General features: G+C 41.0%; 4 protein-coding genes across 6 annotated transcripts; 1 reads left to right on the top strand and 3 right to left on the bottom strand.

The window, feature by feature from the left end:
* Positions 1-67: 67 nt before the first annotated feature.
* Positions 68-6,105, bottom strand: sf3a1 (splicing factor 3a, subunit 1). Its single transcript, XM_080894873.1, has 16 exons — positions 6,035-6,105; positions 5,829-5,907; positions 5,090-5,199; positions 4,795-4,999; positions 4,431-4,688; positions 4,258-4,332; positions 4,015-4,165; positions 3,720-3,916; positions 3,411-3,528; positions 3,016-3,323; positions 2,684-2,929; positions 2,398-2,605; positions 1,118-1,272; positions 730-831; positions 565-636; positions 68-453 (listed from the first exon to the last, which is right to left on the bottom strand). The coding sequence occupies exons 2-16, from the start codon at positions 5,874-5,876 to the stop codon at positions 352-354; spliced, it is 2,355 nt and encodes a 784-aa protein (XP_080750999.1). The 5' UTR covers positions 5,877-5,907; positions 6,035-6,105; the 3' UTR covers positions 68-351.
* ccdc157 (coiled-coil domain containing 157) lies at positions 6,058-11,485 on the top strand. Of its 3 annotated transcripts, none has more exons than XM_080894875.1 (10): positions 6,058-6,450; positions 7,603-7,753; positions 8,013-8,550; positions 8,625-8,702; positions 8,825-8,994; positions 9,125-9,301; positions 9,400-9,562; positions 9,847-9,986; positions 10,128-10,192; positions 10,266-11,485. In XM_080894875.1, the coding sequence occupies exons 1-10, from the start codon at positions 6,203-6,205 to the stop codon at positions 10,495-10,497; spliced, it is 1,962 nt and encodes a 653-aa protein (XP_080751001.1). In that variant the 5' UTR covers positions 6,058-6,202; the 3' UTR covers positions 10,498-11,485. The 3 variants fall into 3 exon arrangements, with proteins under 3 accessions (XP_080751001.1, XP_080751000.1, XP_080751002.1); XM_080894874.1 differs by having other exon boundaries at positions 7,860-8,550; XM_080894876.1 differs by lacking the exon at positions 6,058-6,450 and having other exon boundaries at positions 7,629-7,753; positions 7,841-8,550.
* Positions 11,486-13,042: 1,557 nt separating this feature from the next.
* slc7a4 (solute carrier family 7 member 4) lies at positions 13,043-19,946 on the bottom strand. Its single transcript, XM_080895160.1, has 5 exons — positions 19,795-19,946; positions 17,640-18,703; positions 16,832-17,538; positions 16,633-16,741; positions 13,043-15,067 (listed from the first exon to the last, which is right to left on the bottom strand). Exons 2-5 carry the CDS (start codon positions 18,619-18,621, stop codon positions 14,850-14,852), a joined length of 2,016 nt encoding a protein of 671 aa, XP_080751286.1. The 5' UTR covers positions 18,622-18,703; positions 19,795-19,946; the 3' UTR covers positions 13,043-14,849.
* Positions 19,947-20,437: 491 nt separating this feature from the next.
* On the bottom strand, positions 20,438-26,154 carry dgcr6 (DiGeorge syndrome critical region gene 6). The gene is made up of 6 exons (XM_080893811.1): positions 26,072-26,154; positions 25,793-25,904; positions 25,510-25,670; positions 21,566-21,666; positions 21,341-21,481; positions 20,438-21,226 (listed from the first exon to the last, which is right to left on the bottom strand). The coding sequence occupies exons 2-6, from the start codon at positions 25,894-25,896 to the stop codon at positions 21,149-21,151; spliced, it is 585 nt and encodes a 194-aa protein (XP_080749937.1). The 5' UTR covers positions 25,897-25,904; positions 26,072-26,154; the 3' UTR covers positions 20,438-21,148.
* Positions 26,155-26,269: the final 115 nt, after the last annotated feature.

The raw sequence follows: 26,269 nt of genomic DNA, 5'->3' as shown, positions 1-26,269 counted from the left end.
GCACATGTGACCTGTCCTAATCCATGTCATGTTGCTAGATTTGCAAACGCAGCAGCAACAAAACCAGACCATTTAAAACTCCTTTATTTCAATGAATGAATCTCGTGGGCTCTACATGTTGTTACAAATTACCACTTAAGTTGCATCACAGAGAAGAAAAAGACTGAAGCAAAAGTGTGAAATCATGACTGCCATCCAGAGTATTATCCTTTTAACCTTTAAGGAGGACACGTTGTTTGCACACAATTGTATGAAAAATGCCATATAATGCAAACAAAAATTAATTTTATGACACAAACAACAACAAAATAAAGCAACAAAAAAATCATGTCTTCTTTCTGCAAGGATGGCTCACTTCTTTCTTCCACCTCTCTCCTTCAGTGCCAGATGAATGATCGAACCGTTGCTCATGTTGTAGTAAGCCAGTGAGTTGGAATCCTTGATGAAAATACCCTGAAAAGGAACCAAAAACAAAACAAAACAACAAATTAATAAATCAGCACTTTATATTAATTAATGCAGATGAGATCAGACATTCCAACAAAGCCATGAGCAAATCTTTACCTCATACTGCAACTTCTGTTTTCCTGCCGGCATGCCTGTAGCTTCATGGATTTTGACTTTAATGACAGACACCTGCGGAGACATTACATTTGCACATCAATAAGAATGCTGTGTGTGAGAAACGACTTAACCTTAAAGAGAGAAAACAAACCACATGTTGCATACCTGGTCTGTGACTGGGACAGTGAAATTCAGCACCTGGCCATTCAGCTTCCATTCACTCTTGTCCTGCATGTTAGGAACCTGTACTTTAACAGCCACTGGACCCTAGAGACAGGGAAAAGATTCAGACACAAAAACAGATGAAACTACATATCCATGTTCTACTAAGTAGGTTAGCTGTGTTTATCTTCAACTACCACAGCTGGAAACAAAGCCCTATATTACTACCATGTGCACAAAAAGAACTTTTCTTTTTTGCATATCTTTAAATGAATCTGATGGTCACACAAAGTCCCAATCCAGTCTACTGAACCACGAGAGTGATGTGGTAGCACTGGTAAATTATAAATGTAACGTAACACCTTTTCCACACTTTATTGATCCAACAAACCTTGTTTCTACGAAGGAACTCCTCCTCCGGAATCAGGTTATCCTCAGTCTTCATCTTCTTACTGACAGGCTCATCCTCATGAGGTGGGGGTGGGTGGATAGGTGGTGCTGGAGCAGCACTTGGTGGCTGTGGCACAGGTGGAGCAGGAACAAATGCTAGAGGAAGGGGAAAAAATAAGGTTATTTGAATTTAAATATAAAAATAAGGAAGGCTATGTATAAAAGGTTTGGTTACCAAATTACTCCAAGACAAGTAATATTTTCCCTAACAATGGTCATCTAGTTGTTTCTCATAAGCGCTTTAACCTTATAGAGTTGACGGATGCACAGGCATGTCCAGAACACATGATAGATGTAAGATACTATAGCTGCTATAGTAGCTTACATGAGTCATGGGATTACGTGCAGACTTTAAACTATGTTCCAGTTTTTTAAAATTGTCTTGATAAGTATGATTTTATTTGACCTACGATCAATAATTTATGGTATGCTTTTGCTTGAAAATGTGATATTCTCCCCCCACACGGAAGCTGGTCATAGACATTATTAACACAATTCATCATATGGAACTGATTACCCTCTCACTGCGGCTACAGAAGGAGAAAGGAGAGAGACTTTGGGAACGATGGGATCGTTATATGTCAAGAGACTAGAAACTGATACCTCTGTGATGCAGAGGGACAGCTGCGAATTTGTTTGAATGGAACATGCACCTGTGTAATATGTAATATGTGTAAGTAAAACAAGGCGTTGTGTATTTTGGAATATGCGAACATATGTGACTGTGTTGGTTTCCCTTGCCCTCTTTAGTTCTGTATGTAAAATAAGATGAAAATCAATAAAGAGAAAGTATTAAAAAAAATAAAAAAAGAAAATGTGATATTCTAAGGAAAGTGCTTTCAAAAATAAAAAAAATTAAATTAAAATAAAAACAAAAAAACAACACCCTACTGGTGGAAAAATATAACACATCAACCAATTAGAAAATTATATGGAACACGTGGCATTTGGTTGCTGAGGAGAAGTTCTTGGAGCAATGGCAAAAGAAAGAACAGTGACACCGATAGCAAGATTTGAGAATTGCAAGCCAGTCTGGAGTTTAAAGGTAGTGTGTAGTCAGGAATAATCAGTGTTGCATCTTATTGTGACACCTGATTGTTTTGGAACAACTACTTACAAAACAATGCCTGAGCCAATACCTGCATTTTAACTAATTCAAGAGCAAAATCAAAAGTAGTAAAAAACAGCCACTATACCCTTGACCCTAGGGGGTTAACTTACGGGCTGGAACAACCATGGGAGGTGGTCTGGGAGCCATGATGTGAGGCGCAGAAGGCGGCATGGGAACCACGTTAATGCGGGGAGCAGGAATCATGGGCGGCATTGGGGTAATAACTTGTCCTGGTGCAAGACGCACCACAGGAGCCACAGGTGGTCTCGGAATTACAGGTACAGCAGACAAGAGAGTGGTGCGTACTGGTGGTGCCACCTGTTACATAACAACATTACGTGATAAGAAGGTACAACAAAAAGCATTCAAATGTATACAATTACAATTTTAACTTACAGAGGGTGGGCGAGGCACCACTGTGACAGGGGGACTAGGTTTAGGCAAACTGGGTGCAGAGGAGGGGATGGGTGGCTGGTGATGAATTTCACTTGGCTTGCTAGGGCCAATTTTCTCTTTAGTGTCATCTTCTCCCACCAGTCCTTTGGCCTTGTGAATGGCTTCTATCTGCTCTTGCAGGGTGATGTTGGCCTGCGCTGCCTGCTGTGTACGAGCCATGCTTCCAGAGTGCCCATCCCAGGTAACCTGAAATGCAAAAGAATACAATTATTATTGTTATTATTATTGTTAAAGACAGTTTTATAAAAGCTGCAGTTACTCAGTGTTTTTACCTTCTCCTCTGGCTTTTGGATTTCTTCTTCCCCAATCTTTTTACCGATGGCCGTCTCTTCCACACCGAAGATATCAGTACGCCTCTCAGCCAGCTGTTTCAAGCTGCTCTCGATATCCAAACCAGGAGCATAAACTTCATCCTCAGTCTGTCTGTCTCTGATGCTGCGGTCTCTTTGCTCCAGCCAGCGTGGATCTAGCAGACCGATACGCATGTGCTCTGGCATCTTACTGGCCGGGATCTTCTCACCGGTAATGGGAGAGATGAGGTACTCGTCTGGAACTGCAACTGAAGGCTGAGGCTTGGATGCTGTAATGAAAAGGTAACATTAGTTAAAAAACAAAAACAAACAAATTGTACAAAGTAAAAACTTGCTCACATAACGAACAGTGTTACCTTTGGGGTCGTAGTCTTTGCGAATGATAACCTGATCTGGAGTTGGAGGCAGTGGAGGTGGCATGGGGGTGTCCGGTGGAAGTGGAGCCTTCATGCCATCATCCTCATCATCAGATCCCTAAAGAAAGCAGCAGGGGATGAATCGATTTTGTTACAAGATCTTAAAGTTTTCTTCTTTTTCTTTCTCCAAGCAGTGGGTTAGAAAAGATGCCATTTAATTAAAAGAAAAACATATAGTATCAAATCTATAACTGGTCAGACACAAACAGCTTGCAATCCGCAGTAATTAATTACTCCATCAGTTCTAACCTCATCCATGTCCTGTACTTGTGTGTCTTGATCAGGCTGTGAAGGCTGGCCTTCACCCCTATCCTCCCGCTCATCATCTTCACCATCGCTCTCCACTTCCATCTCTACCTCCTCACTCTCTCCAAACTTCTCATAGCGCTCCTGGATCAGGATGCGAGCACCGAGCTCCTCTGGTGTGGTAGGTGGTGGGAAGTGGCCTAAGGAATTTGAGATGCCAATAAAGATTAAATGATTGTACCAATATTTACAGGTGGGGGTTACTATTTAAAGATATAGTTACTGTGATTATAATTACCTTGTTCATTAGGCTGGAAATCCACTGTTTCGACCACTACAAAGTCATGCCAGTCAATTTGGGCATATGCAACTCGTTCTTTCTCCCTTTCCTCCTCCTCCTTCTTCCTCTCGCGCTCCTGGTACTTTGCCCATTCAACACGGTACCTTACCTGATGGTTGGACAACAGGACATATTACAACCATGGGAAAGAGCAAATGTAAACGGTTATTTTGAGAAACAGTCACTGTTAAAACAGAATACCTGGTCCATAACCTCTTTTGGGTTCTCGGCTTCCTTCTTGAGTTTGGTCAGTAAGCCTTTGGGAGGGATCAGAATCTAAAGGATTAAAGTCGAGAATCAATATAATGCTTAGAAAGTTTAGAATCACCACTTGAATAAATACACACCCAGAGAAGACCAATCTGTTAAGTCACCTTAGTATACTGCTCCACCAGCTTGGTGAAGTAATTGAAAAGGCTGTGCTGTGGTCGCAAAAAGTCAAACTGGTAGTTCCTCTGTTCCTTCTGCATGAGCTGAGTGAGAAACTGGCGCCCGTTGCGAGCAACAAACTGGGCAGTGAGCTTGACAACATCCAGGTCAAATGCTGAGATTGATGGAGGATCTGCAATGAACTCAAACTCAGGGGGAGGTTCTTTGGGGACCACTGTCTCCTGAATCACCTGTGACTGAACCTAAAAAAACATGTAAAATATTAGTCAGGGTCAAAGACTACCAGACCTTTTTTTTTTTTATTAAAAAAATAAAAAATAAAGTGCAAAGTGAAGTTCAATGACTTACTTTCTGAGGAAGCTGCTGGGACTGTTGCATAGCCTGCTGCATAACTTTGGGCACAGCTGCAGATGGCTCTTGAGCTTTCCCCTCCTTAAATTCATTGACTTTGTGGCGATAGTAGGCATGGTAGGGGTCATTCGGGTTGAGGAAGTTAAACTTTGGATTGTTGATCTCATTCTGACGGATTCTTGCCTCAAATTCAGGCCCGTTCCTGTGAATTGGCAAGAATTAGTTATGCCATATACATGAAATCCAGTTACCATTACATATTTAAAAAGCTGCCACATATAAAATAACCAACCTTGCAACAAAGCTGGCTGTCTTGTCAACAATGTTTCGGACCTCGGGAGGTGGATAAATGATACCAACAATAGGTTTTGTGGCTGGCGTTTCTTCTGCTGTTGAATCATTCTGTTGCCGCAAAAGCACATTTGTTAGTTAGAATAAACCAAAGAAGGGTTAGATGAATAAATAAAAGAATAAAGTAAAAACAACAGTGGTCTACTTAACACCCACCCGATGTTAAAGCTTTTCCAACTACACCAAGTAATATTTCCCCTGCTCTACTACAATTTACAACACTCAAAGCATAGACAACATTTTGAAAAACTTTAAATTTCGCTACAGTAGTCCACACCATACGGTAAAAACTACCAAGTGCTGTGATGAAAGTGGGTCGGTGAATTTTCTACGTGAAAAAATGTGGTACAAGACACATTGATCCAAATATCCGTTTTCAATTTAGCAAGTGACAGCAAAGTCTCAGCAATTACCTTCAGGTTCGAACTGAGATTTTAGACGTCGTGTGTAGATTTACCATCACAGCTAACTACGGGCTAGCAAGGTTTAATGCTGCGACCTCAAACGTTTAGCGAAAGAAAAAGAAATAGACGCTAGCTGTTCGCTAAATTCAAAAATCAAAGAGACAGTTCAAAGTATAGAAAGACAAAAATTAACCCAGTTCACAAGTTAGCCGACAAAAAGCAAGCAGTATGTAGGCTACACTGCTGGCATTAGCTAACTAGCAGCGGTACCCTTACCTTGTTGTTAGCCTCCGGCTGAACGATTTGAACAGGCCCAGGCGGCATGGCTGCGACTTATTGTAAAACTGGAAGTAACCTGCAAACACAAAACCAACAAAAAAACCAAAACGTATTTTAAACACTACTTTTTAGCACATGCTATGTCAACAATAAAGGCTACAGGAGATAAAAGCTTAAAATTTGCCGTGGTTAAACACACTTACTACGTCGCGCTTTCGTTGACCCAATGGAGATGAATTACTTCCGGAAATAAACCGCACAGCATTGTGGAACTTGGAGTACTTTTTTTGGACGTTGCCAAGGAGATACGGTATCAACAGACTGCACAGTGTTTTTCAGAGCTGTGTCATTTATAAAATAGTTTGTCAGACATGAGTCAGTTGCTGGGTAGTCAGGACTGTATCGAAAGCCTCCGAAAAGACCTGGTTGACCTTCAGGGAGCGATTCTGGACGTGTTTTCTCGAACCGGACCGCTCCGCTTTTCTTCCTGGAAGTTCCCGGACAAGCACTCCTGTAATCTAGACATGGTAGCTCTGCTAGAGCAGTATGACTTTGTGGATGGGGAAGATGCGTTCAATCAGCACTCCCACATTGTTTTACTGGAGTTGGTGGTTGACAGGTAATACATAACAATGACAATTTTATTATATAGCACATTTACATGAAAATTCATGTGCCTAACACAGAAAATTAAGAAACATAAAAATGTTAGATGTTTTAATATTGCTATTATTATTACATGCACAGTGAAAATAAACGCGGTTTACACTGTACAATGAAATTCTTATTTTGCCAGTGTCCCGTTGGGCCCATGCCTTGTGGATGTTTGCAAACAGACCTGTACAAATTAGTGCAGTAGCAGATAATGATAGTACAGTAACAGCCAACAGTAGTGTTGGTGTGGGAGCGGGGCAGTGCTGATTGTCTCATTCAGGAGTCCGATGGCCAACAGCTAGAAGCTACAGAGAGTATTAGTGCTTGATTTCAGGCTCCTATAGAATCTACCTGAGGGCAAAAGTGTGGAGAGGTGGTGGGTGTGTATTGTCTCTAAAAATGTTGTGAGCCCTTGGTCGTGTAAATGCCGTGTAGTGATGTGAAGGCTGCTCCTGTGATGGACTGTGCAGTTTTTATCCCACGTTGGAGATCCTTCCTGTCAGTGCAGCTTCCAGTACCACTCTGTAACTGAGGTGGTGATGATGCGCTAAACTGTACGTTGAGTTGCAAAAAAAAATGCTGGAAAAAATGAGGATTTTAGTCGACATGCCACTTTCTCAGCCATCTTAGGAAGTACAGTCTTTACTGTGATTTCTTGAGAAACTTCTGGATGTTGTGAGATCTTCCTTAATGTGTGTCCCTTGGAATTTAAAGGTTTTCACCCTCTCTACCTGTCTCACAGATGTCTGCTGTGTGTATGCTGCTTTATCCTTCTCTTCACATAAAAAAATCAAGAGTTGTCGGTCTTATCTGCACTTAGGAAGAGATTATTTTGCTGACACCAAGCCACCAGTCCTGCCATTTTGTTTTCTATATGCCATCAGTGATCAGCCTAATGATTGCGGTATCATCTGTGAACTTTATAATGCTGCTGTTTGATGAATAGACATGAACAAAATCATTGGTACCCTTCTGTTGAAGGAGGAAAAACTCACACTAATCACTGAAATAACTTGAAACTGACAAAAGAAATAATCAGCAAAAATTGACATTACATTACATAAACACATAATAATTGTTAAAAAATTTTCTTTCCCTCCCTCTCTGGCTGAACAAGACTGCTGCTTCTTGTACAAAGCTCCAGTGCTTACATTGACCGACTGAGGGGCAGCCACAGGAGAGAACAAACGCCACAGAAGGGATGCCTGTCAGTTGGTCTCATAGTCACAAACTACTGGAGTAATTTAGTTCAATTTGCCAACATAAAGGTAGGCAGACTGCTTCATTTTAGTGAAGGCATAATTAAAAATAATGGCATAATGTTGCCAGTTAACTGATAGATCTCAGTGCTTTAGGTTGTCTTTCCTTTCTTAGGAGTCTGAACTCAGTAAAAGGCAGATGGAAAGAAACAGTGATGAGACAAACACTGCATCACCTGTCTCACCTCAAATGAGCTCAAGAACCAACTTTTGCAGCCGTTGCTTGTCTGCTTGGTCTTCAACGAGCACATTTGAAATTTCCCCACAGAATCTCACATCCTCCAGTCCCACCCACAGCAGTCCATGCTCTCCTGTGTTTAGCAGTCAAAACAAAAGCTGCCAGACTGTCGAATCATCACTCATTCCATGCGATGCGTGTCATCAAGTGCAAACTCTTTTGAGAAAGACAGGAGACGCTCTGGTAGACCTGCTTCAGAGCGAGGGCCTGCCCTCATCTCTGCAGCCTCTCTTAGCAGCTGTGGATGACTCTCTGGAGCTGGGACGCATGACAGCAGGCGATGTTTCCCAGTGGGCCAATGAACAGCGCAGGGACACGCGCAGGCTGGAAAAACACCTTCAAGATGTGCGCTGTACGGTGCAGCCTCTTAAAGACAGACTAGCAGCGGCAGAAGAGGAACAGAAAAGATTCAGGTCCCAGCTGGAAAGAGCACAAAAAGACTTCAATCAAGAGAAGGAAAAGCTTCAAATAAATTCAGTCCAGCTTGAATTTTCGCTGCAGAAAGCACAGAGAGTCATTAAAGAAACAGAGAAAAGGCTGCATGAGGAGCAACAGCAACATAAGAGGGGTGAGTGAAATTGTGAATAAACATGATGAGAATTCACTGGAATCACTTTTCTACTTTCACATTTTTGAACACAGACACTATGTCCTTGGAAGAGATGAATTTCAAACTGAAGGAGGAAATAGCATTGCAGCAAAATACCTTAAAAGCACTGGGTAAGACACGCACCTAAGATTAATCTACAACCTTTCTTTCATTTAAAAAAAAAGAAAGTATGTTTTGCAGAACACACACAAAATACATATTTATGCAGGCTAAGCATTTTTTTGTGTGTTAGAACATGAAAAGAAAGGACTGCAGGAGAGTCTGAACACCTTACAAATAGAGGAAGAGGCCTGTTCTAAACTGCAGCACAGGATCCAGCAGTTAGAGAGTCAGATCTCCGACATTCAGCTCCTGCTTGATAAGGAGAAAGCCAAGTACCAGAGTGCCTGCCGTCAGCAAGAGGTCAGCATCACAGCAAGCACCTGATTATTAGTTGTTTTCCACTGGGCACTGTGACAGACTCGCTTATGTGTGAGTCACACAGCAGTAATCAAATAGATTCATACATGTGTTGTTTGGTTGTGAAATCCAGTCAATGCAGGCAAAGCAGAAGTCTTTGTTAGAGAGAGTCGACGCTCTCGACGAAGAGTGTGAAGAGCTGCAGAAGCAGCTGGGGGAGAGAGATGAGAGGCAGATCGGCCTACAGAGTCAGCTGCAACAGATGTCAGAGGAGAAGGAAGAACTGCGGGCTCAGCTCACTCAACAGCAGGTAGATCAGAGCTTTTAAATGCACTTTACCCATAGTAATACCCAAAGAAGACATGTTTTAACCAAGTAGTATATGCTCCTATATTTTTTCCCCATCAGGACCTGTGTTTGAAGCTCCAAAATGAGAAACAGACCCTACAAAAACACACAGATGAGCTAAACAACTGTGTGGATGAGTTGAAGGAATATGTGCAAGCTTTGAGAGAGAGGGAGAGGCTGTTGGTGGCTTTCCCAGAGCTCAGCCCACTGGCTCAACCACAGAGTAGGCCGCTATGAATCACCTACTAACTAACATTACCTGTGTGTATTCAAATAAATGTGGCTTTGCACCTGTCAAGCACTAGTTGACTGCGGCTATTAATACTTCAGAAAGCACAGAGTGCTAGTTTGACAGACTTGGAATTATAAGATCACAAAAATGACCCAGTGCATTTGCAGATGAAAGAGACAGTAAATTGGAAAAATCAGTGCACATTAAAGTATTGCTCTTGTCTTCAATCTTGTCATTTTTAAGGAATATTTCTCATTTTATTCCATGTAAAAAAGGTACAGGAAATGTGCTTCTGGATATGCAGCAGCAACTGCAAGCAAATAGCATTCGTATAAATGTTTTGGAGCAGGAAAATTCCACCCTTCTTAGAAGTCTGGAGAAACTGGGAGAAAGAGCACAACATAATGCAAGCAGGGTAAGTCATTAGGTAGGATTCTTGTGATGCTACATAAATAGAAAACACGTGAATAGACGTATATCATGGATGAATAAACAACTTCAAACAGGGTTTTGTGGTTGTTTATTGCTGAACATCATATATATGCATTTTTAACAGGAAGCCTCCACTCAGCAGACACACACTGCTTCTCTGCCCAGCACACCAACGGAAAAACGTCCAGCGTAAGTATTCTGCTCTTTAGATTAGTCTGAGTGATACTGTGCATCCATTGTTGCCTTCTTCTTTGCTCCACAGGCAGAGCAGTGATGCAGCAAGGCTGGGGTACGTTAACAGAGGAAAGGAAGCAGGAGGAGGAGAGAGTGGTGTGGAGTCAGAGGATCGTGTATCCACCTCCCCCTCGTCCATACAAATCCACCTTCAAACACTCCACCTCAACACAGCGTGCACTGCTGCTAAAAGCCCTGCAAAAGTACACAGCCCTTCTCAACTTTATCACTCCCGGGCCTGGAATCAGAGGAAAAAATGAAACAGTGGAGGTGTGAGCAGAAGCTGTTTTTGCAAGCAATATACCTCGTTAAGAATTACTGGCAACAACTACAAGTGCCTAATTTTCTTTCTACGTAAATTCTGTTTTTTTGAGTTTGTGTGATTACATATTGTCATTATGTACAGTTATGGCAGTTAATATTACAGTTAAGATGGATTGCTCCATAATAAACACATTATTAATAAAGACTGTTTTTCACCGCTGTTAAAATAGGGCAGTTATGGCCCCTGCATATTAGGTTTCATGAAATGTGATATGCTTTCTCAAACAAGCCTGGATGTATCTGAATGGATAGCCTTCCCTCCGGATTGATCACATGGTTCTAAGTAAATAGGTAAAGTACCTTGAACGTCACAGAGACAGATGTCAGTGTCATTGTTTATGTGCTTGCTGACAAGGATGTGGGAGTTTCCAGGGAAACACAAGTGCTTGCTGGTTTCACTGAATCCCTTCTGACCTTCAGGTCAGTCCCTGCAGTGTAAGCTTTCAGTAAAATTGAATTGAATAAACAATCGTGTTAGTATAAACACTGACCTTTTACCAGTTTTACCTGAATGGACACATGACCTGTCATTTCAGTCACTTCACAGACAGCATGTGACCTGAAGGTTAATCCCTAATTGGCTTAACTATAGCTGTGTAATCAAGCATATAATTTAAGGTAATTTTAAGCACTTTCAACCAGTGCCATAGATGTCACTGAAAGTCATCTCTAATGCTATGCTTGACTAAACATTTCATTCTTATGAAGAAAGATATTTTGTCATTCCAATGAGCAGTTTGCCATGAATAAATATAAACTATTGTTTATTTAGCTAGTATATACATATGTAAAAAACAACAACAACAACAACAACTTCAATGTGCCTCTATGATCTAATGGAAAATTTGTGCTTCACCTCATTTAACCTCAGTGTACTGTTGGTGTGTAGCTGTGACTTTCTTGAATAAAGAATGAGTTTGTAGTTTTGAAAACAAACTAAATGTGAATTGTGTTCAATGTCACGATGCAGTCTGTCTTCATTATCAGGCTGGTGCCCACATGACTGCAAGAACTGAGCTCCCTATGGCTGAACAGCCAAAGATTATATCAATATCAAGATTATATAGTGACGAAACGTTTCTCCCACAAAACGCTACGTCCAGATGAACAGAATCAACTTTTGGAGATCCACCGTAGCATAGTTAGAAACCATTTGTAGGCTTAGGTTCTTCCCCAAATTGTTTATGCTTTGATTTTTCCTCCATTTCATAAACAATCATGTCAGTATTGCTTACTGATGTAATTGTAGTTCTTATCTTGTGCTTTTGGCTGGACACAAGCATTCATTGGCATTAGTCATACCCACTTGCCTGGTTCACCTCAGATCACACTCAGTTCATTAAACCTAAATCTCACTCTTCAAGTTCATTTCCTGTTTCTGTTGGCGTGCCCCAGGGTTCGGTATTGGGGCCTCTTTTATTGATTATTTACATGCTTACATTCTGTCACATATTTCGGAAATACAATATTAACTTTCACTGCTGCGCAGATGACACTGAGCTGTATATTTCTTCCAAACCCAATTTCACCCTTCCACCCATCTCACTTTGTGACTTCCTCATGGAGGTTAAAACATGATTCTCCACCAATTTTCTCAAACTCAATAGTAATAAAACTGAAGATCCACTCATCAGCACAGCTTCCACTCTAACCAAATCCCACAAGTTTTCCATTAATATTGACAACTCTTCCACAAGTACCTCGACAGCACTTTGTCATTTCAGTCTCTTATTAATCACATCACCCGGTCTACTTACTTCCACTTACGCAACATCAGTCGTCTCCGTCCTTTCCTCACCCCACATGCTGCTGCTGTCCTTGTCCATAGCCTTGTCACTTCTCGAGTTGATTACTGGAATTCTCTTCTCTTTGGTGTCCCTAACAAATCTCTTCACAAACTCCAACTCCTCCAGAATTCTGCAGCCCGGATCATAACTTGCACACCATCCAGAAAGCACATCAACCTGTTCTTCGACAGCTTCACTGGCTGCCTGTAGATTCTCTTTCTAAATATTGCTTTTCACTTTCAAATGTATCCATAACCTGGCCCCACTCGTTCCCTTAGGTCTTCATCCGCCATTCACCTTATTGTTCCCTCTGCCTGTTTCACCACTATGGGGAACAGAGATTTCAGCCACTCTGCTTCCCAACTTTGGAATTCATATCCTCCGGAATACTGACTCTCTTCTCTTATTCAAGTCAAAAATCAAAACCCTGAATAGATGTTTAAACCCTCATCTGTTGAAACTAGCCTACTCTTTTTAACATTGACTGCAATTGTTGTATAATACCTGTTTATCCTTTTACTGTTTATCTTGTATGCTCTGTACAGTGACCTTGGGTTTTAGAAAGGCGGCTACAAATAAAATGTATTATTATGATTATTATAAACAACAAAAGGATGTGAATACTACATGGATGTGATTCTCTAAGAGACTGAAATCAAACTCTGCACAGTATTTTTTTTTTTGTAAATGCTGCTTCAAAACATTTATTTTTTAGTCTTTTGCATTTTACATAGACATTCACCACAACAGACTTGATAAGAAGAAGATTTGAGACTTGTGCAGAGAACAGAGTACAATACTACTCAGAAGTAAGAAAAGATTTGGACCATTTATAACTGTGAGAACGTTCAGCTTAAAAAAGCACCACAGTATGAATATCTATTACCGGGCTGACATTAAAAGCAGAACACTGACACAAAATTACAAGACAGTAGATTGCAAACTGTGCAAAGTTGTACAAAATTCTCTTGAACCTGACTCCTTTTTTAAAACTATGCCAAATGCCTCCTAGTGTACATTCTTACCTATGTTTGTGTTTTGGTTTAATAATTCAAAGCATGGTGTGCAGTATAACAGTTTCTCTCCATCAGACAAATAAATAACTGAACCATTCAGACTGAGTGTTTTCGCTTTGGACATCAGTATACATTGACTACAACATGTTTAAGGCCATTGGTTTCTTGTGTAACACATGCAAACATAAACTGAAAAGAATAAAATCAGAATAAACTTGTTTTTTAAATACACAGAGTAACATATGTGATTGAGAAATAAAAGCTCACTTAAATTCAATTATTGACACAAGTGTAAACTGTGGGAATGCTATCCATCTGATGTGAGCGCTCTCACATATGCGACTTTCCCTAATCTAGGTCAAGCTGCAGACTGGCGACAGGGACCGCAGTAAATCTGCCGGGATTATGGAGGCCCTCGGGGGAGTGGTGCAGATCCCAATTTAACGTAACGACCAGTGACTGCAGTATTTGTGTGTGAAGACTCCCGTTTGATAGGTTTCCACTGATATTAATATATCGACATTTTCCCAGCTTGTCTCAACAATCGGTGTGCTTTGTTACATAATCTCATGCTGACAGGGGGAGAAGTGAAAGGGGCTGCTGACTAAAAGGTGGATGAGAAAAAGACTCAGAGTGCAAGATCAGTGACACGAAAGAAAGAAGTGGGTCATGGGATGAGATTTAGGAGATTTAACAGAACAACTGAAGTGTTCAACCAGCTAATTACTGATTATAGACCAATAGAAGTACATGCAAAATTTATGAGTGACACACAAAAATAACAGAGACAAGAATGGCTAAGCTAATGTAAAATAATAGTATAAATAGTAAAAATCGAAAAATAAATACATAGAATATTACTTATATTATAGGATTAAATACTTTGTCCTAAAGAAAAATACTTGGGGAAGTCTATATATTACCAAATAGCAAAAGCCGGTTCTGGGGAGAAGAATCTCAATCTGATAAAGGAAAAAACTGAACTCTGTGCTTTTCTTTGTTCAAATTACAACAAACAGGAAACAATGCATTAACTGAATTAAATGATATTCTACTTTGTTAGCAAAAAGAAGAGACATTGGTTTTGCACCTCCACTGCTGTGGTAACATTAAAAAAAACAAAAAAACAACTCCACTGTTTGTCACAAAGAAAGCACCATATATGTGGAATCTGACAAACTGGCAAGGTTGCAAGAAAAGAGCTGGTCTTAGGGCATGTAACACAATTTTGATGCTTAATGTTTGCAGGACAGTAATAAAGCTCTCTACTGTACATTTGAAAATTACAAGATATACAAATAGGCTTCACAATAAGACAGAAGGAGTGCATCCCCCAGACTGTGGTGTGCATACATTTGCAGAGCAACGAGTATAGCCTGTCACATGCTAAAGGGAGTGAAATGCAGATAGTACACTAGTTATAGTACAGCATATGACTGGGCGACAACACACCGGGCAGTTTTAATGATTACGACTGGTCACACATTATCTCTTTCTGTTGCACTCCTCGGCTGCTGAGGCAGCGGGGCTGTCGATGTGGTGCGCTGAGGTGTCCAGCTGACTATCGGGCTGAACGGACTGCACTGTCTCTACCAGGCTGCCGCTGGGTAGCACCACATAGCGTGCGGCCATGTCTTTGGGCTGCAGCTCCCGTATTCCCTCCTTGCTGTGCCAGATCCCGTAACCGAAATACACAAAAAGACCTGCGCGAGAGACAAAATGGAAAAAAAGCTAGAGCAAGAATTTGACTCTACATAACAGCACACAGCTACAAAATGGCTCTTTTTTTGTCCTTGTGTTTGATGCAGAAGATGAAGGTGTACGTATGAGAGAAATTTATTATTTAATCTACTTGAGTGTAGCCAATCTACTAGATGTGACATTGTAGTTATCGTCCATCTTAGATGGCCAGGCTTGCTTATAGGACTGCTGATGGCAAAATGGCATTTTAAGACAAATACTACAGTCAGCATGCTAATGTACGCTCAAATGCAAAGCCTGCAGGTTGTTACATTCAAAGTCGTCACATCAGTGACTGTATAAAAGATCTGAAAGTTTACTGTATAAAGGTTTACAATCATTTGGCCACATAAGTGATTGTTAGCAATGCTCTGTGCAGTTAACACCACACAGAGCTAAAGTTAATGCAACTATTATTAGTTTTGAGGGGTAGCTTTCACTTAGTTTTTAATGCACTTGCAACTTCTGATTGTGAAAAATGAGGCCAGTTCAGAAATGTCGAGAACTGCAGTTTCTCAAATGGCCACTTGAGGCTAGCTCTCCTTTGAGTAAAGTATGCCAATCTCCTTAGAGACCTATTATCAACAGCCAAAAAGATTGTGTTTACAGCCTGTTACAGTCTCTGTAGCAATTTTTGTATAACTTTGTATAACACGCAATGACACACAAATCAATTTACAAGTTTTGTGTAATGTGTTCTTTTTCTGGACAAAGCATAAAAATGAGATACTGTTTAAGTGATCAAACTTAGAAATTCTGCAGGGATTCAAATAAGTATTTCTCCAACTGTAAGTAAAGGGAGCGGATTGAAAAGTTGACTTCTGCCATTCTGCTTTTCCTCTGATGTAATAGTTACATCAGTGAACCAGTAATGATAAATAGCCTAATATTATGAATAGTACTTTAGCAAAAGAGTACTTTTGAGTTAAATTTAAAAAAAAAAAAAAAAAACACTCCATAATTACATTATGGGAGATAAGTATCCATTCCTGCCTCAAGGGAGTGAGAATTTAGCCAGAAGCCCTGTCAACAGTAATATCCCACATGTGTGTATCTTGTTAACTTGCAACAGTGTGACAGGGAAGTTTAAACAGTTTAGTGGCCCAGAGAAGCCTTAAGCTAATACAGCTAATTACGCTTCCCAAGTGATTCCCACTGACAGACGGACATCAAAAAGCTGTTTGTCCAGCGCCTACATCTGCAGAGGACTGATAATAAAAAGTTTTCTGCTTCCTAAGAGAACAGAAGATCTTTTATTACCAGCCTTTTATTGTAAAACTTGGGTAGGTTGCATTAAGTTCACCTGAAACAAAAGGCAGATGTTTTATGGTAGCGTATTCAAACTACTTCCTGAGATAACACAGACGGCCACTGTTTGTGCGGATAGATAGTTGCATGAGCCGGCTGTGTAAAAGTAAATCTATTTGCCCAAAGTTTAAGTTGGGCAAAAATATATATTTTTGGAGGAATATACTGAAATCTTTTAGTGGCCCCAATATTTTCTGCATAAGTTCTGATGTCCTCTTACCTATGGCAATCCACACAGTGAATCGAATCCAGGTTAGAAGGCTGAGCTTCATCATGAGGAATACATTAAAGAGGATACTGGCACCTGGAGTCAATGGAACCAGAGGTACCTATATAAAAATAAACACTCTGTCAGTCTCTAAGCAGTACAGTTTTTCCTTCTTTTTAATATAGACTTGAGAATGTCTATAAAAGCTCACCTGGAATGTTTTGTTGTTTCTTTGTGGCTCATGGACCCATATAATAGCAAGGCTGAGAATGTAGGCTAAGCTAAAAATCACCAGAAGCATTGTGAAGCTCCACAATGGCAGCTGCAGCTGTTTCTTTCCAAATTCTAGCACAACACAGAGGGACACCGAGCTCACTATCAAAGTGAGCACACAGAAGGCCACCACTTCACCGGGCTCACAGTCCCCCAGCAGCCTGTCCAGGTACGGCTCCCAGCACGCCTTCAGCTGCCCCACGCCACGCCTCTCTTTTTGCTTCTGCCTTTCTACCAACTGGAGTTTGTCTGAGAAGGACTCGTACTGCTTTGGCTCCTCGCTGTCCTCAGATATGGTCTGAGATTCCAAGGGGGCAGGAGAAGGCTCGTTGTTGGGGATAGGAGATGTAGAAGGCGTTCCCTTGGAGCTGGTTTTCTCGGGCTGGAAGCGCAGCACGATAACACTCGCTGCCACGAAGGTGTAAGCCAGGAGAGTTCCGATGGACAAGAACTGAACCAAGGCCTCCAGGTCAAAGATGAGAGCCATGGTGGCCATGAGGATTCCAAACACCAGAATAGCATTAACAGGAACCTTGGTGATGGGATTGACTCTTGCAAAAATGGAGAAGAACAATCCGTCCTCTGCCATGGCATACACAATCCGAGGGAGGGAGAAGAGATTACAGAGCAGCACAGTGTTCATGGCTAGAAAGTGGAACAAAGAGGACACAAGTCAAAATATGGCACTGATAAATCAATACACCTGGTAAACACAATGCACCAACAAGCATTTAAATCAAACTCACCACATATGGAACCGACTGCCACAACAATTCCAGCCCAACTATAACCACGGCGGAAAAAGGCATCTGCCAGAGCTGAGTTGGGGTCCAGTGTATGCCAGGGTACCATCAGCGTAAGCACTGTGGAGACCAGGATGTAGGCTGTTGCTGCCAATCCAAGGGAGATAGCAGTGGCGATAGGAACGGCCTTCTGTGGATTCTTTGCCTCCTCACTTGAGGAAGCAATTACATCAAAGCCCACAAATGCATAGAAACATGTAGCCGAACCTGCCAGTATTCCCGACATGCCGTAAGGTGCAAAGCCCCCTTGCTCCTGGCTCCAATTGGCTGGCTCAGCGAGCACAAAGCCAAAGACCAGGATGAAAACAATAACCCCCATACTAACGGTGGAGAAGATGTGGTTGAGGTAAGAGGACACTTGGACGCCAAAGGAAATGAAAAATGAGGCAACCACCAGAATTCCTGCCGCGAGCAGGTCAGGGTAATGCGCGAGGAAGGGAACGTTCCACTGCATAATGTGCGTCTCTGTGAAATTCTGGATGGCGTGGTTAAAAATTGAGTCTAGATAGCCGCTCCAGGCACGAGCCACCGCAGCCCCACCGATCATGTTCTCCAGAATCACATTCCAGCCAATGAGAAAGGCCCACAACTCCCCCACAGAGACATAAGTAAACATGTAGGCGGATCCCGTTTTGGGGATGCGCGCTCCGAACTCAGCGTAGCAAAAGGCAGCCAATAAGGAAGCTATACCTGCGAAGACGAAAGATATGATGACAGCGGGCCCGGCTGTGTCTTTGGCCACCGTTCCTGTCAGAACATACAAGCCAGAGCCCACCATTCCACCGACACCCATCAGTGTCAGGTCCAGGGTGGAGAGGCAGCGTTTGAGGGACGTGGCCATCATGTCATCTTCTAGTGTCTTGAGGCGGTTCAGTTTCTGACAAAGGCGCACCGCTGGCGCACAGCCTCTCGGACAGGTTGCCATAGCTAAAGGGTTAGGCAGGCCAGCTGGGCAGGATAGTGGCGCAGCAGTCACACTGGATCCATTACCTGCTTATGAAGAGGACCTGTAAAAAAGCAATTTGCATTTCGTGACTAAATATGTATTTTTCACAAATCAGCTGATGCATACTATGTGTGCAATGCCACTTTGGACGCAAAGTTCTCTTTCAAGCTGTACCTTTAAAGAAATGATGTCCATGTCCTTGAAAAATATTATCTATAGAGATTTTTAAGGTCCTGCATTTACATTTGACAATATCTTCATTTATACAGCTTAAAATCATAACATATCTGAATATAGGTCCTGCTCCCAATCACAGAAGGGTCATAGAGATACTGGACAAAAAAAAAGCTACATACATGAAGTCAAACTTCAGTTTCTTACATTTTTATACACAACATTTTGTCACCCTATGCTCTACAATAAAAACAAAATGCTTTAGATCTCATACCAGCTGATAACCAGGATCACCAGCCAGATGTTTGTAATATCTTTAAATCTTTACCTTTTAATTTGCTTTCATGTTTTTCTCCTTTAAACCAAGAGTCTATAGTGAGTGGCACTACCCTCTTAACACGGTGGGCCAGTCCACGTCATCTAAAAGGTATCACTGATGTGTAAAATTACAACATCAAACAGAGTTGGAAAAGAGAGCAAGAAAAAAAATTTACAGATTATTTTGATATATTTAGTCTTTGTTTCAGTACTTCCAGATATTTCTCCTATCGCTCTGGGCGGTGCAACATCCGACTCCTGGCCTCGATCGGCATATGGCGACAACAGGATGCCTCCATTATAATTACGTAACGCTTTATTCCCCTCTACAAATAAGACCGCTGTCTACTACAACCACAGCCGTTTACATTACACGTATAAAAGCGTGCTTATCCACCATCAAATAACAGAAATAAGATCAGGCGGATGATTGAATGTGCGTCCTTTTAAATGCCAAATTAATAATTTAGAACAAAATGGAAACGCAGGCAGAGAGAGGATCACACCAGTGCATCGCCCTGCCTCTCTCCTGGATGTGGACGAAATGCGGCGCTACATCACACTTTCCACAGATAGGTGTGAGTTTCTGATCCACGCTTCGTTTGTAATGATAAACGACCGCAATGCCATTAAAAAAAAAAAAGTCAACGATTGCTTTACCGTCGCTGTTCAAGATGCGTCATCGGTGCTGCTGCGGGTCCTGAGCTGTGGCGAGTTACCGGCGTACATCGTCTGGTGATGGAGCAGAAGGTGCACAGTCGAATAAAACTAACATGCACTGCCCTGACTGACTGCTTCTTAAAGGCGCAGCTCCAGCTGAAAGGGGTTCCCCGCTGGGCTCCACCCATTTTTCAATCCACAGGGTTCCCGGGGGGGGGGGTGGGGGTCCCTATGGTTACATGACAGATAAATTTACTATGTGCATGTATGTAGCCAGTAAAACACAACTGAAAAAGCTGAAAATTCAAATAAAACTGTATGATTAAGCGTCTGATCCATGAGAATGGGGGAACTGGAAATAAAGGAAAAAACTGGGGGTATCGTCCCTATTCTGGTATCTTTTTTTCCTTTTGAGCTCCTCTCAAAATGTGTGTATCATTTTTTGTTTGTGTAGGCATTTTTTGTTGTTGTTGCCTGTATACAGTTTGTTACCATGGTCGCATACTGAGTGTGTAGTTAACATTAAAATGAAACCTTGATACAGCATCATAACATGATGGATGATAGTTGATGTTAGACCTTAGGACAAAAAACAAAACTAACAAAAAAATAACAATAAAAAAAAACCAACTTAAGGCAATCATTAATTCTGCTAGGCTGCACTTTTATTTATTCATGGATTACGTTATTCATGTATTCAGTTATAATAACCATGAATATATTTCTCCAATAATACAAAATAATTGAAACAAACAGAACAGCCACAAAAACACATGACAGTGTAGGAACTATTACAGTAATGCTCAAATAAAGTTGCTTAAAAAAACAGAACAGTCAAACTGACAACACTTCAAAGCGTGTTTCTATTTACGCATTTTAAATAAATATCATAAAGAAACATCAAATAACTAATTTTCTTGACAGAAAGCAATACGTTGTTGCTCAGAGTTACTTCTCTGTCCACATAAATCAGCAAAACTTCTCCTTTGACTTCAAGTGTTGAATTAATGCGTCTCGGGGGGCTCTCGTGTCCCCATGTCAGGGCTGGTAAACCCGTTTAAATGATTAATAACAAAACACCTTCTTAATTTCTTACAGGCTGTGATATTTAAGCTATGACAGCCTGCTACCGCTTCACTGTGTCTTGCAACGTCTCACTTCAATACTTCGAAAGCAGCTTTTTTCCACATGACACTGATGATTAGAGCACTCGGAGCATGCGTCTGAAATTGCCACTTCTTAGAAGACAGGAGTGTTGTATGTTCGCCGACCCCAGGGGCAGATCACGGTTACTGGATTGTGACCAATTTTTCTCAGTTTTGTTTGGCACAAATAGGTTGCTCTATCATCCTCCTCATAGAAGTCCAGATTGAGACTCCTTCTGTTGAAGCTTAAGCATCAATTCAAGTAGGTTCATCTGCATTGTCAGCTCCTGAAACACACAGAGTTTGAAGAGCAGCTAGTGTCAGCCTTCTGCTCTGTCACAAAGTACAGCTCCACCTGTATTTGAGGGCTCAGTATACATTTTAGTCATTAGCTAACTAACCTGAGGATTAGTAGTGATGTAAAACCCAGGGACTCCTGCTTTCTCGAGCGTGTTTTGCTGGTCTATCACTTTTTGATCCATTTCTGCTACGATCTTCTTATCCATCATTTTTTGTTCCTCTCGCACACGAACGTCCAGAGCCTGATACAACAACACAAAGCTGTAAACTAAAAGCATAGAGCAATACCATTCAGTAAGCAGAGATGTTAGAATTTCAGTGCTTACCTCTAGCTCGGCTTGTTGGTTTGCCTTGAGCAGCACAAGGTTGTGAGACTTACATGACTGCAGGGCATCTTTGTGTTTTCGTGCAAGGTCTTGTTTGAGTGCTGAACACAAAAGAGAACCAGTTAATCAACAGATTAAGGTTTCCTTTCCCAAGAAGCAACTGTAATACCTGCCGCACCGGTGAATTTCAGGGGAAGTTAGTGATGTTAATCAACAAATACCAGACAACAGGAATGGCGGGCGTTCCAGTTTAAATGGTGTTCCTGTGAACAGGTGACAACTCTTTATATATTTCCCTCTCTATGTTCCTGAAGTCACTGTCTGCAGTTTTGTCATTGTGTAATAGCAGCATAGGTCATAAGATAAGATAAGATAACCTTTATTAGTCCCACGAGTGGAAAATTTGTTGGGTTAAGGCTGCCGACCTTTGCCAGTGCCATCTTACCCTTCCGACCATTCATACATTACAACATCACATGGGGAAGACAGGTCAGAGGTATAACAATGGAAAATGTACAACATGAGGAAAGACGTATGAGGCAAGGGTTGACATGAACAGTTCATGCCAAATCCACGTCATTATCTTCAGATGACGACCTGCTGATCCCTTAAAACAGACCTAAAATTGAGCTGCATCACAAGTGCAGTCGACCTCATGGAAATAAATTATTCCAATTTGTATGAACTAGCCTACATATTTTCACCTGATAGATGCTTTGTGTTTTCATAAGTAACATAAGCCTCGCCTATGGCCATGGTTTGGTGCGTGTCATTCACTCATTGTTGGACATCTGTAGCAAGAGTTCTTTACAAATTAGGGCTGCCACAAACGATTATTTTGATAGTCGACTAGTCACCGATTATTTTTGCGATTAGTCGACTAATCAGACCATGCATCTATTGGACGTAAAACCTACATCTTATTGCACCAGCATGCATCTGCTCTTATATAACTATCATTAGCTTACAGCTTTAAGTGTTTAAGATATGTGCTAACTAAAAATAAAGACAAGATGATAGTTTATTAAATTTTAATGACATTTGCAGATTGTTTCGGTGGAGTTTAATAAACTCAGCCGTTGCTCATTGCTATCTAAAATATAACAGGACACCGGAGTATATTCTCCGCATCTCACACTTCTGATAATCAGTTGTCTGCTTGACGTTTATTCAGCTGTGTAAAAACTATAAATTTAATCTCAGCCAAACCGATTTACTCAGGAATAAATAAAATACTAAAAATACCAAACAGTAACATTTTTAAGTTATCTAAGTGACTTATATTACATGTTTAACCTGAGTAGCGAAAGACAGCAGTGGGTTTGAAAACGATTTGCCGGGAGTCCGGTGTTCTCACAGGCTCTAGTGAGCCTTGAACCCCGGCTTGCTATCGAGCTGGTGAGACGTCTGTTACCCACGTCGGAGCACTTTTGAAAATATGTGGTGTCTTGATAAACTGAGCAGATATTTGGTAACATTCTCGCCTGAAAATACATAAACGTTTATTTTGTGACCCAGAAAAAATAATATGAGTAACATAAAAACTAACTAGCTGCCGCCATTGTTGACAACTGAGCAGGGCCGCGCTACAAATTCTGGGACACAGCTTCTTCTTCTTCTTCTTCGAGGTTTAACGGCAGCTGGCATCCTTGTACATGCAGTGCTGCCATCTTCTGCTTCAGTCCGTTATTACACTCTTAAATACTTCTACTTATTCCTGCGTCGTTTGGGATCTTACAAAGCTTCAAACGACGAGTCGACTATTAAATTAGTTGTCGACGATTTTAATAGTCGACGTAATCGTTACTAGTCGACTAATCATGGCAGCCCTATTACAAATACAACACTTATAGGATCATTTTTTCTCAACCTTTTCTCATTTCTGTAGGGCTGGTATGTCTGAAACTGAAGCCTGGAGGCCTGTGTCGACTAAGGAGGTGTGTCCAAATGAAGCCCATGTCAAGGCCTGTACCACTCTTCAGAATATCACATGACCAAAGATAAACGAGGGCCCATTTCTCTGATGTGACGTGAGTGTCTCATTATGTGATTCAAGCTGTTGAAAAGACGCAGGAATTTTTTTAATTTTTTTTTTGCGTGAACTGGATCTGGGGTGATTCTGAGGATCATCACAAACTTGCAAGGAGATTGTAAGCACATTAGGGAAAAAGGCGATATCATATCTCCCAATAATAACATACATCTTACATTAATCTCAGAGAGCATGGTTAGTTAGAGGTATTCTCTCTCTCTCTACACATACATACGCACACACAGGACCTCATGTAGGTATTTTGCATTGATACATCATTACATTTATATATCGACTGTTATGTAGCCCACATGTATTATCACAGCAGGGCTGCTGTACATTGAATGACCAGCAGATGTCAGCACTTGAGCTTTTGAACAGGGCTTAGTGTCATTTGCCCTTTGGTGAAGCAACTGAAAGATTCCACACAGGACTTCATCAAACCATCACTATATTTATGCTAGTTTGTATGCTTAGTGAGTTTTTTGTGAACCCACAAACCCACAGTTTGTGAGTTTACAGAGGTGCTGTCTTGCATGTGTTTAATGTTTGGTGGAATACCTCATTAATAGTGTGTTTGAATTTATCAAGTGGTATGTGTATAAAAATATCCATCCATCCATCGATAGGAGGCAACAGCCTAAGCAGCGAAGCCCAGACCTCCCTCTCCCTGGCCACCTCCTACAGCTTTTCCAAAGGAACACCAAAGTGTTCCCTTGCCAGCTGAGACTCCAGAATATCCTGGGTCTGCATGGGGCCTCCTCCCAGTAGGACATGCCAGGAACACCTCACCCAGGAGGCCGAACCACATTAACTGGCTCTTTTCAATCTGAAGGAGTAGTGGCTCTAATCTGAGTTCGAACCCCTCTTTATCTTTGACTTTATGTTTAATATATAAATTTTTTATATACATATATTTTCTAAAATTAAGGGTAATAATCCCACAAATACTAATATTGGTTTTAAATGTTTTGTCATTTTTAACTTCTGTCATAGTTTTTCTGTACTATGAAGTGAGTTCAACATACCCAGGGTATCTTTCTGTTCTCTGGCTGCTCTTACCCTAACACTGGCAATCAAGATAATCAGTCGTGAATGTTGTTATCAACTCACTAATGCATTATTTGCTCTGTGCATTAACATGAAAGTTGGTGCCATCTGACTGATCACACGAATTGATAAGTGTACTGGCGACAGAATGACTAATTGTAAAACTATGACCAGGTTAAACACACAATTCAGACTGAAAGCAACACAGCAGTATGGGGAAATGCACTGTAAAGTAATATAGGATTATAGGAGTAAACTGAAAAAGAGCTGGAAAAGAGCAGTCATATTAAAGATGTTTAGTCTATTTTAGCCAAGAAAGAAAGCAGGCAAAAATGCACACTGTGTGAGTTAACAGAATTATCAATGTAACAACTCTGATGGATTATAATTAAGTTCTTCATTAAATTAATATTTAAAAGACATGGTCTAAGAGAAAAGAATAAATATAAAAAGAGAATTTAGGCTTAGTCTGCATAAATTTGATATAAGCTCTCTAAGTACAAATTGGTGCTCTATTTTAGGACACATTAATGTTTATAGAATAACAATGTTGAAAAGATGTTTGCAACCAACACAAAAAAACACTTAAGTAACCAGAATAAGACAAAATCCTGCTTCATAGTATAGAGGCCTGTAGTATAAATAGATTAATTTGCTACAGCATTAGTTATGTGTCCTTTTTACAACAGTGTTGCATTTTATAGGTATATGGTATTTTATGATAACATCTCTGGACTACGCAGGAGTCGTTTTCTGTGGAATGTGGTTGAAAAGTTGTCAAACATCATCAGACAAGATGAAAACCAGCTAAGCTGGAACAGGGGACGTGTCCTGTGCGTTTCCTGTTCAGCAGTCCACAAACCTTGGTGTTCGCAGTGCAGCTTCTGTCTCTGATTGTAGAGATTCTTCTCTGTCAGATGCTGTATATCCAGCAGGCCCTGGACAATCTCATATACCGTCCCGTCTATAAGGGCTAGAGCAAGGTCACTCAGCGTGTTGTAAGACAGGCGCTGCTGAAAGGAGCTAACCACGGAGGAAAAAGCAAAACAAGAAATAAATCATCTAGAGATCAGTTACACAGCTTTAAAAAGGTGCCCCTTCATATCACAGCAATATTCTAAAGCCGGTGGAGGAAGTAACGATACCTCGGCAAGCCTTTGACCAGTGTTTGCAGTTCAGATAACAGGTAGTAATGTCTTTCTTGTTGTTGTGTAGAATCCCCCCCAGTGACACCGGGATAACCGTCCATCTCTTCATCTGGAAAGATGAGAGCAGCACGGACTCAGTTAGCTAACAGTAACAACATCGACAAATTACGCTTCTATATTTACATTTTTTCTAGAAGTAAATAATATAACTTATATACAGGAGGCTATTTTGTATCTAATGAGCTTCGTGTGTGCACAAAAGCGTGCTAAACTTACTAAGTCACTTTAAGAAAACGAAACAGACTAGTTTTGAGCTGTTAAGACTTCTAACCAAGCTAACTAGGACCCCTATTGGCGACTTTCGAGATGCCTGTCTATAATTGCGCATGAAATAGTTAAATATGCACGCTAGGTGGCGCTTTGTATAAAAAAGAGACGCTTCTTATAGGCTACTTATCAGATATGATATTACAT

This window comes from Rhamphochromis sp. 'chilingali' (genome assembly GCF_963969265.1).
Source record: "Rhamphochromis sp. 'chilingali' genome assembly, chromosome: 10".
Lineage (NCBI taxonomy): Eukaryota > Metazoa > Chordata > Actinopteri > Cichliformes > Cichlidae > Rhamphochromis > Rhamphochromis sp. 'chilingali'.
This window is presented reverse-complemented; position numbering and strand designations above follow the sequence as displayed.